This window comes from Tachypleus tridentatus, chromosome 11 (genome assembly GCF_004210375.1).
Source record: "Tachypleus tridentatus isolate NWPU-2018 chromosome 11, ASM421037v1, whole genome shotgun sequence".
NCBI classification, from domain to species: Eukaryota; Metazoa; Arthropoda; class Merostomata; order Xiphosura; family Limulidae; genus Tachypleus; species Tachypleus tridentatus.
In genome coordinates this window covers 85,267,575-85,282,698 of record NC_134835.1, presented here as the reverse complement: position 1 = coordinate 85,282,698, position 15,124 = coordinate 85,267,575, and the positions used below count along the sequence as shown (strand labels likewise).

The following is a 15,124-nucleotide window of genomic DNA, read 5'->3' as shown; positions in this document are numbered from 1 at the left end:
CAAACTTGTTTCATGTTGAGATTTTTGACATCCCACTTTTGTCAAGAGTGGAATATAGGAAGCCATAAGGTTATGAGAGTTGTTAATCACTAATTTTAACTGAATTTTTAAACCTAAATAGCAATGAAAATCTAGTAATTTAAGTCCAATTACTGGAGAAAATCTTAAATACTGATAGTGGTTTATGTTTCAAATGTGTAGATAACTCCTCCACCATTCTGTTAACAAAGGGCATGGCAGTGGTATACGCAGATTTACGTATATATTCATTTACAAACTTAAATTTTATGAACCATTCTGTGATAATGAGTGGAAATTGTTTTCATTTGAAACAGGATTAATCATTTTATATTAACTGGCTACTGTTCCTGAAGTTGCCATTTCCAAACTTTACCTTCAAGATGTGTATTCTTAAAAATTCCAAACTTTTATTTTAAATGAAAGACAATTTCACCTACTTTCAAGAACCTATAGTAACTGAAAGTTAAAACCATTCTTTACTACCAGAATGTATTTCATATGATTCAAGAAACTAACAAAAAAAACAAAAACATACCTCTTCTGAATTATCAGGTATAATACACTCTGTCCTCGGTGGTAATAAATGCTCTAGTTTATTAATAACTGAATGATCAATATGAGTTGGAAAATTGACAACAAACTTGATAATCAACTGTCCCTTCTCAAATGGATCCTTGTATACAGGCATACCTTCACTCAGAACACATTTAACTGCTCCATGTTTGATCACTTCTCCTAGATAAAGTAACAGAACATGTATTTATAAATAAAATATATGTTGTCATTATATATATACAGATAAAACACATTAAATGTAATCATTTGACTAATTCTTAATCTAATGCACAGTGAACATAAATAATCCAAGTAAAAAAAATATACTTAGAGTACTACAGCTTCTTAATGTTTTCATAATGGGCTTGATATAACATACGTGTTCATATACATGTTTGTATATTAAGCATTCGCACTATAACTTATGATAAAGTGAAATGGTTAAACTTTTTTTAATATAGAACAATAAATAAAAATGTAAAGCAAACAATTCTCTTTTCTAGCCATGATCTTTGTACTTTAAGTTGCTGCTTGTTGTAGCTTGTGAAGTCTTAAGAAATTTCACATGTGGATGTAAAATACTTTTTGGGTTTTATATTTTGAGATAGCCAAATAACCATAACTAACTACAGCAATATCATAGAATTAAATAATTTATCAAGCTTAGTAACTAAGATGTATTTAGGTCTTAAAAAGTATGAATTTTCAAGCAGACTTGAAATCTTAGTTCAAAAGAATGTTGCTTTTTAACAGATTAAAAAAGTTGAGAAAACCTCTAGCAGGATGTTCTAAACTGTGGATTGGTTATTTACAAGTCATATATTAGGGAAAGGGACCATTTCTAAAAATGGAAAGAGGTAAATGGGGGCTGCTGTGTTTGATTCAATACATAGGTTATACATCAGCAAAACGAAAAAATACGAGGTTCTTACATTACATTATAGCTTATCAGTATTGGTAACTAATTTGTATAAAACTACAGACTTAGTATCTTGACATCAAACATCTAACTTTAACCAGAGCTGCATTCAACATACCATGTAACTCATTAAAGTCTATTTAGAAGTGATCTTTTAACATTTACATTAAGAAATTAATTTATACATAATATTAAGGTTTGAATTATAATCTACAATTTGATATATAACATAATGACAAATTCATGAAATAGCTCAATAAAATTTTGAATGAAAGGCAACAAATGTGATTACAACCTTTGACCTATTAAAAAAGGTTAAAGCTGCCCCACTAGCAACATTTTTGTGTAAAATGAGAACTTTGTATACACACACACACACACACACACACACACACTATATAATATCAAACAATAAACTGAACATATACCATGACATTATTCATGTACCAAATGAATTTAGGTTACTATATGATAAAGCAAAATGGACACAGCTTCACAAAAATATTTAATGAAAAAATTTAGAAATCAAAGGTCAAAAACTGGTAAAATTAGTAACCCGTGAGCCTAATACTTGTGGTAACAATTACCTAACCTGCAATTAAACATATGCATCCCATGGTCAAGGAATGTCAATGACAAGTTCCCTTCCAACTCCCTGTTTATCTCAAAGATGTAAAAGTTTTTATTTACATGATATCTTAAATTTGCTGGTCTACAAAGAAAAGAAATCCCAAATTATCTGCTGTAAAAAAGATGATATGCCTAATTACATAACTTATTTAAAAACATTTTTCTACTTATATGCACTTCTTTTTATGTAACCATTATTTCTTCATATCCAAATACCTGGAATACTTGTTATGACTAAAGTTCTGTGATCTAAGGTTTCAATAGTCTTTTGAAATCCACACAAAGCTTCTGTAATAGTTAATCCCATTTGCATGATGAGATTTCTTCCACTCCTTTTAAAAGTTTCATGTTCCTTTTCATCCAACACAATAATGGTGTCTCCTGGTTCTATGCCTGGCTCTTGATCACCTTCCCCACTGAAAGTAATTTTCTGTCCATCTTCCATACCTAATTAAATATTTATAAACAATTTTATCCAAATTTTGCTTTAAACTAAAATAACTTGCACCTTTAACCAGCTTAAATCTTTCCAATCTAACAAGTTCATCATGATTGGATTTAGGATATTACTAGAAATGCACCCTCAATTTAATACAACTTAAACTTTTTCTTAATGAAAGAGTAATCATATTACAATAATTTATACAAACAAAAACAGCCATTTTTACTGATAACTGATGTTGATAATTATCAGCATTCACATCTACCTGTGATTTTCTTTCCTTCACTATGTCAATTACCTTAAAAACTTTTTTAATCACTTAAGTTATGACATTACCAATACACTCTAACCACAGGTACCCATTTAAATTACTCTTAGTGCAAGCCACAATGTTACATTCACAATTTTAACAAACTTTTTCTCTGTGTATGTAAATTAACATTATATGTTATGATTTAAACTTTTTAATACAATGGCAGTTCTGTAGATTATGTCTAGACTATTAGATGCTTATTTAACATTTTAACTTGTACACTTCAAAAGGTCTCTGAATGATTAGTTCAAATAAGCAATAACTTTTAACTCCTGACTGGAGATTTGTGCTTTGTAGCCTACACGAGTAGTCAGTGTTATGCTTTATGTACAAAATACTTAAACTTTTAACAAAATCTTAAGAGCTTTTTGTGATAAATGCTCTGAGTTTCTGTATGTTTCTCACACAAGAGTTCTTCCCCAGTTGAACTGACAAATACAAACTGCATCAACAGATGTGAAAAGGGTTAACTAAGTATATTTCAATTCAAATCTAACCTGAACATCTTACTGAACAACTTGGAAGAAGTAAATCCTGCCTGATTTATATATATATAAAGCAAAATGTAAAAAACAAAAATAAAATAGTCTAACTAATGCTGTCCACCCCATTTGTATCAAATCTGAAATTTGGACAATGGCGTTGAACAATTATTTATGCAGGAAATATATGATACAATTGTTAAGATGCTCTTGGAACTTGATACAGATATATTATCCACAAGGCAAGTAAAGTTCTCTCCAATATTCTCTTAATCAACAAACATTCCAATCAATGGGATAGCAACAGTAATTTTTACTTTTGCATGTAATAATTCAGAGTATTATATGGATAACAGTATAAAAGCTCAAACAGTGTGAAAATACAATTAATGTTTAAAGCTCAATTCTTCACGCGTGTTACATCATAACATCAAGTAATTCTTAAATACTGATAGAATTAGTTCACTGTGGTACAAGTGAAAATGTGGATTCTTAGCAGAGTGTACCTTTTCTTGTTTAACAATAATCTGCTTCCTATACACAATTCTTAAGAACAGAAGCTTGTCATAATCTTCACAATGAAAACATTTTTTATGGACAACAAAGATGTGGCCCCCCCAATGGCTCAGCAGTATGTCTGCAGACTTACAATGCTAAAAAACTGGGCTTTGAGTTTTGATACCCGTGGTGGGCAGAGCATATATAGCCCACTGTACTTAATTCAAAACAACAAAGATGTGCTAAGTTAAGCACTCAAAAACTACTTGAACTTGATTTATACATCTGAACAATTCTGTTTAGGCTAACAAGTTCTCCAAAAATTATCTTAATCACAAGTTACTCGTACTAAGTCATTAAAAAGTGGTGGCAGTATCCATCCTATGTACAATGTTCCATCAACAACAAAATTTCTATTATAAATACGTAATCTATACATTAAGGACAAAATATGCAAGTCTGTACATCTGTTATTTAACTACTCCTAGGTTGCTGGGCAAATATCAACCAAACTTTGTTGAATGATGGTTCGGAAAAAGGAGTACATTAACAGCAATGCCTCCAACCTCCACCTCCCACTACTGCTATTATTGAGTATTCACTATTTTAACATTAGCTACAATCATACACTGCATCATATCCTTACAAACAAATGTCTCATATTTCATACAGTGCACTACCATTCTGTGGAGGAATGCAATGAAAAAATTGCCACCACTAATGCAGTAATGCATACAATCTGCTAAAGTTTCATCTCCAATGGCTACCCTAAAATTGATATGAGACCCATCTTTTGAGTTACATTCATTTTCTACTTTGACCTGTGACCTTCAAATTTTAGCCTACAAGACACTTTTGTAACTAATTGTCAAATAAGTAATCACATGAAACACTGCAGAAGAATATTAATAGGTGGGTGTTAAAAGTGAGTAACAGAAAACACCTTTACAGCTACTACCTCTTTCTACAGTCACTAGTTACTAGAACAGTGTATACAATGTTTTAAATATATACACTTCTCAAGCCTTATATAACACTTTAGGTGAATACTGTAATATGGTATGTTATAAAACAAATACATTCAGGGAAAATCAGGATTTCTGTGTTATTTATCACAGCATTCGTCCCCACATTAAGTTCATAACCCAGACAACAGAGATCAATCAGTAAAGAAACTGATGACTTGTTTCCATCTATTTTTGAATAATTTAAAACAAATTTAGCCCTTCTTTCCTAAATAACTGTAGCACATATGCACAATAGACTTCATTTAAAATTCTACATGTAATTTTTATTTTATATTTCAAATGATTTGTTTGTCATATGCTAACAAACAACAACTCCAAGCTATATATTTATAAATCTTAAATATTTTGATGAAGTTAATTATATAACTTAGTTCATCAACTGAGCATCTATACACCTAGAAATTAATAGAAACCACAAGATTATACATCACTACATTAATATTTTGCAAACATGTTAAAAACTCTTAATACCTTTATCAATGTGAACTTCTAACACTTTTCGTTCTTTTATAACCTTTTTTCCCTGGCATGCTTTACATCTATCTTTTGGGCTGATACGTTCTCCTTGTCCCTGACAGTCTGGACACATTGTTTGGATTTGCTGTACCATGCCTGGTCCAAGCTGCTGAATTCGTGTGTATAAACCACTTCCTCTGCAAGTTGGGCATCTCTCCACTGCTCCTTGTTTACCACCTCTCCCTAATGAATGAGAAATTTTAACAATCAAACTGAAAATTAATAGTTTTACTGCATGAGTAATAATGTTGAATTAAAATGTTAAATTATTCAAAAAACACTAAACATTTAAGTAAACTCAGTTGAATTATTTGACTTAAACTATTAACAAAAGCCATATGATAATATTTAAATGTTTCCCAAGGGTACTCAATTCTCATGAATTCTCTAGTGAGATGTATAGTCAAATGAAATGGCTAAACAATTTTAATTTTAAAGTTTACAGTTACTGAAAGAAAAGTCATTATCAATGACAAAACATTTGCATATTGACAAATAAGTAGGTTCATGACTTATTTTCATAATGGCTGAACTAGAAATTGTTACAAACTTGCACATATACATATGATTAATAGAATACACTCAAAACCCAAACAAACTATGAATTTGTTGACTTGTGCCATTCAATTCCCTCACACACACACACACACACACACACACACACTAAACAAAATTTTGTCCTGTGATACATCTCTTTTGATGTACAGTAAAGGAAATTACTAGACCTAACAAATTGTTTGGTTAAAAATGTCAATTACAGTTTATTAACATAAATCAGATTAAAAAAAATAGATCTACTGTACATACTTCAAAGCCTTACTTTTAGATACATTTCAGTTATGCTCAGATAGAGAAAGAAAAGATTTAAGAAATCTCGCTAGATAAAAGTCATAGCAAAATTATCCACGTTACTCTATTGTCTCAAATTTAAACTAACACACTTTACTACGAGTAAAATTATAATCTTGACTGATTTGAATTCTGAACTAGACACTAGAAGTATTACAGTTTTAAATTTTTCTTATCAGTTAATCACTATACTTAAACTCATTTGTACATAGTTAACTCGTGTTCCTTTATGTTGAGTCTTGAGCATTTATATGGGTATACAAAAACAAACTAGATTAGTAGCTTAGTCTTTTATTTCAGGGTGATATTCAGATTATAGCCTTGTCATGCATATTTACAAAGTAAATCCTCAAACATGCTCTATTTACATATTTCCTTGTGTGTTATAAAGCACCTAATGTTGACTTTTCTTAACCATTAAATGAACTGACATGACAAATAAGCAAACTCTGATAAAAAAAATCAAATTTCACCACATTACAGGTGCACCAGTACAAAAATTCTGTAATATAAAACAAGGAACAATGAAAATACAAGTTACTGTCATGAAAAAGCAGACCACCAAAAAATTAAACATTTAATAACACAGCTGGGTTGTTTAAATTATTACTTATCAGCAGCTATTACAATTGATTACAGTTACATAATCTCTTTTAGGGTTTCCAACCATTCAAGTAATGGAAATACTGCCACCAATCTTGCCTGTGCTGTCTTTACTATGATAATGCAACTGAGGTTATCGGCCACTATCACTAATTTTCAACTGTTGACTAGAAGTTAACTGGGTAGCAGCACATACCATCAATTTTTTTATGACCACAGTTAGAGGATTCTATATTAACCACTTAAGTACAACCTGACTTAAAAAACAACAACAAAAAACATACCACCTACTGTCCAGCTCTATTTAACAATAGTATAATTTCCTTACTTTACAAGTTATACCGTGATACAAAATTAACTAGTGAATATGTATGCATGTGTACACACACAACCTAAATCAACAAGTACACATACCCCTGACAAGACAAAATCACCATACAACAGAATATAAATACAAATGAAAGGATCCAAAGCATTAACCACCTTCATAAAGTTAACCAACAAAAAGATGGTTGAAATCAGTGAGAAAATCCAAAATGAAAAGACAGGCACTGCAAATATTTTTGTTTATCACATTGAAACAATTAACTAATTAATTAACCAATTTAGTTCTCTTGTTTTGTTTTGGAATTTTGCACAAAGCTACTCAAGGGCTATCTGTGCTAGCCGTCCCTAATTTAGCAGTGTATGACTAGAGGGAAGGCACCTAGTCATCACCACCCACCGCCAACTCTTGGGCTACTCTTTTACCAATGAATAGTGGGATTAACAGTCACATTATAACGCCCCCATGGCTGGGAGAGCGAGCATGTTTGGCCCGAACCCGCGACCCTTGGATTACAAGTCGCATGCCTTACGTGCTTGGCCCAATTTAGTTCTCCGAATGTAATCCTGACATTTTTTAAAAATAAGAACACAATTACTCTTGTCTTGAGAACAAATTACATACCTTTATTATTTAGATATCAGTTTATTTAATTTGCAGAAGATTAGTGTGTGATTGCTGCATACTTGAAAAACAAGCAATGGTAATACATAATTGACATGAGAGATGCATCTGCCAATAAACAATGTTCAAAAAACTTGTTGGAAATGTTTTCTGATAAAGGTTTTACAAACATGTAAAGGTTATCATATGAAATCAAGGGGAATTCAAATTTACTTCTAAAAAAATGTAAATAGTAAAATTAAAACCATGTTAAAATAGTTCAGTGTGCAGAGCGTGGAAAGTCATTAGCACTAGTTTTTGTTTTTACATATTTCTTTGCTTGTACGTATTTTAGATGGCTTGTTGTACTACATAATCAAATGTAATTCATTGAGCCTATGTAATAACAAGTACCACTAATTGTCTGGCTTTATGTATGTGCAAACAACCAGTGAGTAAGTAGACATGTTCAGAAGAAATGCAATTTTATCAATGAAAAATAAAACAAGAGGTACAAAAATACATTTGTTCATTAGTGTATCTTCTCTTTTGAAAAGAACTTGAATTAGAAAATTGGTTGACTTGAACACTTCCAGAGAATGACGAAGTATAGACCATATGTGCCTAATAAGGTTTGTATCTGCTGATTGTCCTAACTATCTGAGTGGTAATGTTCTGACCTTCAGGTCATTGTTTTGTGACCCAGGCTAAATGAGCATGATGCCAGAGATGGATAAAACCCATACTCAAGAATTGTGATAATTGGACAGCATTGAATGCCTATATGTATAGAACCAGCTGTGATCAAACTTCCCAAACAGCATACTACATTACAACAGAACACTGACAAATTCTGTATTGGCTTGCAACGATGTGTATGATATCTGAGATGACCATTGTTAGTGACATTTATCATTGCTTACAGTAAGTAGCAATTTCTTTCTGTTATCATTGTTGCCCATGCTTTGAAGATAAATTCTGTTGGTATTAAGTTATGTGCAAGTGCCCTGTAACAGTAGTGGTGCTTTAATGTAAACCATTCACACAAGTCCACACAGCACAAAGAGTACATTCTTTTGGTTTTGGATGACTTTGATCATGCTAAAATCGACTAAAACTGCAGTGCCTGTCTTTTCATTTTGGATTGTTTCTCACTGATTTCAACCATCTTTATGTTGGTCAACTTTATGAAAGTGGTTAATGCTTTGGATCCTTTCATTTGTATTTATATTCTGTTGTCTGGTGATTTTGTCTTGTCAGGGGTATGTGTACTTGTTGATTAGGTTGTGCGTGTGCGCACACATGCATACATATTCACTAGTTAAGTTTGTATCACGATATAACTTGTAAAATGAAATTATACTATTGTTAAATAGAGCTGGACAGTAGGTGGTATGTTTTTTTGTTGTTTTTTAAGTCAGGTTGTACTTAAGTGGTTAATATAGAATCCTCTAACTGGTCATAAAAAAATTGATGGTATGTGCTGCTACCCAGTTAACTTCTAGTCAACAGTTGAAAATTAGCGATAGTGGCCAATAACCTCAGTTGCATTATCATAGTAAAGACAGCACAGGCAAGATTGGTGGCAGTATTTCCATTGCTTGAATGGTTGGAAACCCTAAAAAAGATTATATAACTGTAATCAATTGTAATAGCTGCTGATAAGTAATAATTTAAACAACCTAGCTGTGTTATTAAGTGTTTAATTTTTTGGTGGTCTGCTTTTTCATGACAATAACTTGTATCATCATTGTTCCTTGTTTTATATTACAGAATTTTTGTACTGGTGCACCTGTCATGTGGTGAAATTTGATTTTTTTTTTTTTTAAATCAGAGTTTGCTTATTTGTCATGTCATACACATTTAATGGTTAAGAAAAGTTAATATTAGGTGCTTTATAACACACAAGGAAATAGGTAAATAGAGCATGTTTGAGGATTCACTTTGATTGTAAATATGCATGTCAAGGCTATAATCTAAATACATCACCCTGAAATAGAAGAGTAAGCTACTAAAATCATAGCATATCAAAAATTAAAAGCTCATTTTAAACAAAGAACTACACAACAATACAATACCTTTATTAAGCATTTAAAAATTTCTGATCATGTGACTTTTGAACTACTTAAAACCAATGATAATTTATTTCCAAACATTATACATTTGTTACAGCATAAAAATTTTAAACCTTTTCTGTCACTCATTCAACCTTTCTGTAAACTGTATACACATACCTACCTCATCTCCAGTTACCCAATACCTTACCAATGAAGATCATTTTTGAAGCCTTCAAATAGGTTAATTTAATAAATACTTTTACAATTAAAAACAAAAGGATCATTGAAAGGAGCTATGAAAACAAACTTAAACCTATATATATTTTTTCTATTAATGTGAGATAAGTCTAAACTGTTACTTATTAAATTGTACTTGAGCTTTCTTTACAGCTGTTTTCAAAGTTGTTTTATTAGTAAATGATTAAACAGCTAGATTTCAACTAAGACCTGTACAAAAACTAAATAACACTTGAAAATGAAGTAATTTAGTAAAAAGTTATTTTTTGGACTGGCAGTGAAATTACAAAAACAAACTTAGCTGTGCAGAAACAGAATATTAATCTTTTCTTCATTAATTACACCATGCAGGTGTCAATGACAAGATATTTTATATTAAATTGTTTAAATACTTACAATTAACAAAACTGTCAAATATATGAAAAGTTATAGGAAATGCTGTCTCCAAGATTTAGCAAAAATTTTTTTTCTCGCTTAAACTACTGACATCAAAATGAATCATCGTCAAGCAGTACAAAAACCTTAACCCTTCCCATCATGGGTTGGGTGAAATCCACCCAACTCGTAACCATAAAAGTATTCATGAGAGTAATTATTTGTATATTTTGATAATGTATACACATTTACAAAAATTTTCAAGTTATTGGTAAATGCTATTAAGCTTTTGTACACAAAATAAGGTTTTTATATTAAGATATTTTAAAGATTTTCTTGTAAAAAATTTTTCTTTCAGAATGTTAACTCTCCAACATGCAAAGTACTTTTTATTAAGATTAAAAATACTTTTCTGCAACAAAAAATTTTAATTTTGCAAGTGTAATTTTTTATAACTTCCAGAATTGTCAAATACTTCTAAAGAAACTTGTAATTTACCTGTTATTTTCACTACTAATCTGGTTTCTTTCTGAATTTCGTGCAAAGCTACACAAGGGCTATCTGCATTAAACGTCCCCAATTTATCAGTGTAAGACTAGAGTAAAGGCAACTAATCATGACTAACCACTGCCAACTCTAGGGCTATTCTTTTACCAATGAACAGTGGGATTGACTGTCTACTGAATTGGAATTTCTGTATGTGTTTGACAGATTTCATAAATCTCTTGACCACTATACAAATTAAAAAATAAATATGAAATGCTGTTTTTATTCTAGAAAAACCACAGATTATAACTTCACAACAAATGTTTAGTCCAAACAGTTTAAATGTCAAAACATCACACGTTTATTTTTATTACAGTAACCTTTGAGCTGTTACTGGCTTACATCACAGAAGTTACAATGATGCGACATGTGCACTATTGTTACTGTATTTAAAGAGTATAAAACTGACCTTTAAAAGTGACTTGTCTTAGCTAATAGTAGATTAATAATAGTACTTTGTAAAATATAACCACAATTCAGTTATAACACACTATATACATACACAAAAGTTCTTAATAAAAGAAAATAAATAAGTGGAGAAAACAGCTACATTTTCTAGTTACAATGACCTTTGTACTTGTTTTCTGCTTGCCATAGGTTACTAAGCCTGTTAAACTTTTGCATATGAAGAATGTGAAATGAAATAGTTTAAGGTGATATACCTTTGGAATAACCAAAAATTGTAAATAATTATATCAATACCACAGAATTCCATTATAATTTAGCAAGCTTAGTCATGAAGCTGTATTTAGGTCTATACAAAATATGAAATTTCAAGCAGACCTGACTAAAGACTCAACCCATCTCCTTGAAGTTGTTTTGAAAGAAGAAAATGATTTCATGACACTTGAAAATGGCTGAGAAAGTCACTAAAGGGGTACATCCAATTTTTCAGTTTGCTATTCATGCCATAAAGAGATGCAAGTGTAAATAAGGAACTGTTTCCAAATATGTGTGTGATTCAGTACGAGCAATATCTCAGCAAATTGAAAAGACAGGAGGTACTTATTTTATATTCTAGCTGTCAGTATTGGTAATTTGAGTTTCTAATTCATACAAAACTATAGGCTTTATATTTGGCAACACAAACATCTAATTTAAACTAGTGCAATGTTCAACATACCACATGACAAACAAAAATCAACATAGGTGTTTTTTAAATATTTTATTTTAAATTAACTAATGTATAATACTAAACTTTGAATTATAACATACAATTTGATACCAAAATTCCAAAAATAGTCATCCAGTTAAAATTTGAATGCAAGCAAACAAAAGTGATGACTTGGCCTTTGACTGGTGACCATAGGAAGACCTATCTTGATAGGTGTAAAATATGACTAACAGCACTAAGGATTTTTAGTTGCAAATTTCCACAAGACCTACTAGTACTTAAGTGTTGTTGATGAAAATAAACATTACTTTGCAACTTTTGTTTTTTAAATTAAGGTGATAAAATGTTTTACCCTAAAACTATTAAAACAAGTTTCAGCTGTAGATTAAACCATAAACATAGTTACTTGAATACTGCTTTCACTGTTGAAAATATGCAAAATTTCAAGCTATAAAGTAAGGACTGAATATAATTTTAAAATTTATCCAACTAGTACCACTTTACTTGTTTGTGTACTATTTACTGCAGCATTCACTTTAAAATGTTTCTTAAATCAATTCTACAAATAACCAACACTTCTACTTTCTATTAAAATTTTTCTACCCTATTTATACATGTAATTCATGAATGTTTCAAATTATTTTTAGTTTTGCTTGCACTCAAGATGTTATTGAGCTACTATTTTAGGGATTTATGTCTAAGTTCAGTATAAAACTGTAGATAATTCACATTATACATTATTTAATTTCTTAATTTGAAAGTAATCATTACAAAACAAAGATTAATTTATTTTTTAATATGTGGAAAGTTGAATGCAGAACTGGTTCAAATTTGTTGTCTGTTGTGTTGAAATACAATATCTATAGTTTTGTACAAATTAGGAATTACCAATACTGACAACCTAGAATATCAAAATAAGAACTTCCTATCTTTTCTATTTGCTAAGGTATTGCTCATGTACTGAATCACAGACACTGGCCCAGCTTACCTCTTCCCATTTTTGGAAGGAGCCCCTTACATACACTTCTTTTCATGAGATGTGAATAAACCAAACAAAAGCCCAGAATGTTTCCCTAGTGGCTTTCTGCCACTTAAGTTTCCCCATAATCACTTCCTTTTTTTGAAACAAGATTTTGTGTGTTGAAATTTCATAACAGCTTAGTTACTAATCTTGATAAATTACAATGGAATTCTTTGGTGTATTATTAATAATATTATTTATAATAGTTTTGATTATTTGAAAATATAAAACCTAAAAAAATTTACTTCATGTCCTCCACATGCAAAAATTTGAGGTTTTTAAGGTTTAGCAAGCTATAACAAACAGTACAAAGTTTGTAACTAGAAGAGATCACCATTTGCTTTGCTTCCTTATTTCCTGCTGTATGTTAAGAAAAACAAGTTTTAGAACACATTTGTAAATACTAACAATCTATATACATATATAATGCATATAATAGAGATATGACTACTTTATAAGATACTACACCACTCAAACACAGTCAAGACAGGTCACTTTGTAGAGGTTAGTTTTATATTCTTGGATATGGTAACAAATGCATGTATGCAACTTTCATACTGTTAGCCAAGCACAGCTCAAATATCAATAAAAATACATATATAGATGTATGTTGATTGATTAATTGATTTAGTGTTTTATGGCACAAAGCAGCTAGGCTATCTGCGCCAAATGTCCGGTAAAAATAAATTAAATGTAGTAAAATGCAGAAAAGGAAATGAAGGTAAAACAAAAAAACATCATTGATAAACAGAAAAAGCATAAAACCAATGTTTACACCTAGTTTACAATGGTAAGAGAGAAAGCAGAGTAAGAGAAGTTGTGAAGTACTTTCTCTTTCTCTAGAAAAATGGTAATGATCATAACCCGCCAGGAAGACTAACAGGTAAGTTCAAGAACCACCGTCAGTCACCTGAAGTTGGTCTTTCCAGTCCTGGTTCTGGGTCATAGCAGCAATTATCAAAATGTAAAATCGAAGTTTTAAAAGACATATAGCAAAATCGTAATAATGAGTAGCCAAAAGTCCAGTAAAAGGTAAAAGTCAAATAAATGGAGTAAAATTTATAAAAGTAAACAAAGGTAAAAACAAAACATTGCATAAAACCGATGTTGACATCCAATCTATAAAGTTGTAAAGAACTTCTGTAGCAGAATGGTAATGATCATAACCCACCAGGAAGACTAACAGGCAAGTACCAGAACCACCAGTCACCTGAAGTTGGTCTTTCCAGTCCTGGTTCCAGGTTGAGTGTCATTATGGCCAGTACCAAAGGGTAAAGTAATAAAAGTTTAAAAGACATGCAGCAAAATTGGAATAACAACTCCCCAGAACGACTAATGGGTAGTTCAAACAGCAGCGTTAGTCACCTGAAGTTGGCCTTTCCAGTCCTGGTGTTCAGTTATTTAATGTTTAGGCCATTTTTCAATGTCAAATTGAACGAGAGAAAAATGAAACTGTGAAAAGAGAACCACAATTAAAAAGGTGTAATGAATAAATATCCAACACTTAAATGAGATTAAAAAGATTAATGGCCATTAAAATACTAAAAACTTTTATCAAGGTGGACAGTGTCACCATCACTAATAACACTGTCCAATGTTACAGATATACCGAGAAAAAACATGTTTAAAATATTGAGGGCAAGAAAGTAAAATGTGGCTGATAGTGATTTCAGTGTTACACAAGCTACATACTGGTGCATCAGTTCCAAATAAAAGAAAACGATGAGTTACAAAACTGTGACCAATGCGTAATCTACTTAGAACAACTTCCTCCTTCTGAACCTTACGAAAGCTAGATGGCCAAAGCCCAATATAGGGTTTTATTTGAAAAAGCTTGTTGTCATTGCTCACTCCAAGTGGACTGCCAGCTGGCACGGAGCAGAGCCTTGAACACAAGGCCATAGTCCATGTACGGAATAAGCACAGTGGTGATAGTGCCAGAGCAGATAGATTTAGCTGCCGTGTCTGCAAGCTCGTTCCTGCAGATACT

At 31.2% G+C, this 15,124-nt stretch overlaps 1 protein-coding gene across 2 annotated transcripts in view; it reads right to left on the bottom strand.

Moving 5' to 3' along the window:
• Positions 1-15,124, bottom strand: part of LOC143232656 (dnaJ homolog subfamily A member 1-like) — a 38,124-nt gene that overhangs the window by 2,063 nt on the left and 20,937 nt on the right. For both annotated transcript variants that reach the window (XM_076468320.1, XM_076468321.1), the window contains exons 4-6: positions 5,360-5,587; positions 2,342-2,572; positions 557-756 (exon numbers count right to left, since the gene is read on the bottom strand). In XM_076468320.1, coding sequence (XP_076324435.1) covers positions 557-756; positions 2,342-2,572; positions 5,360-5,587 — 659 coding nt within the window. The remainder of the gene's footprint in view (positions 1-556; positions 757-2,341; positions 2,573-5,359; positions 5,588-15,124) is intronic.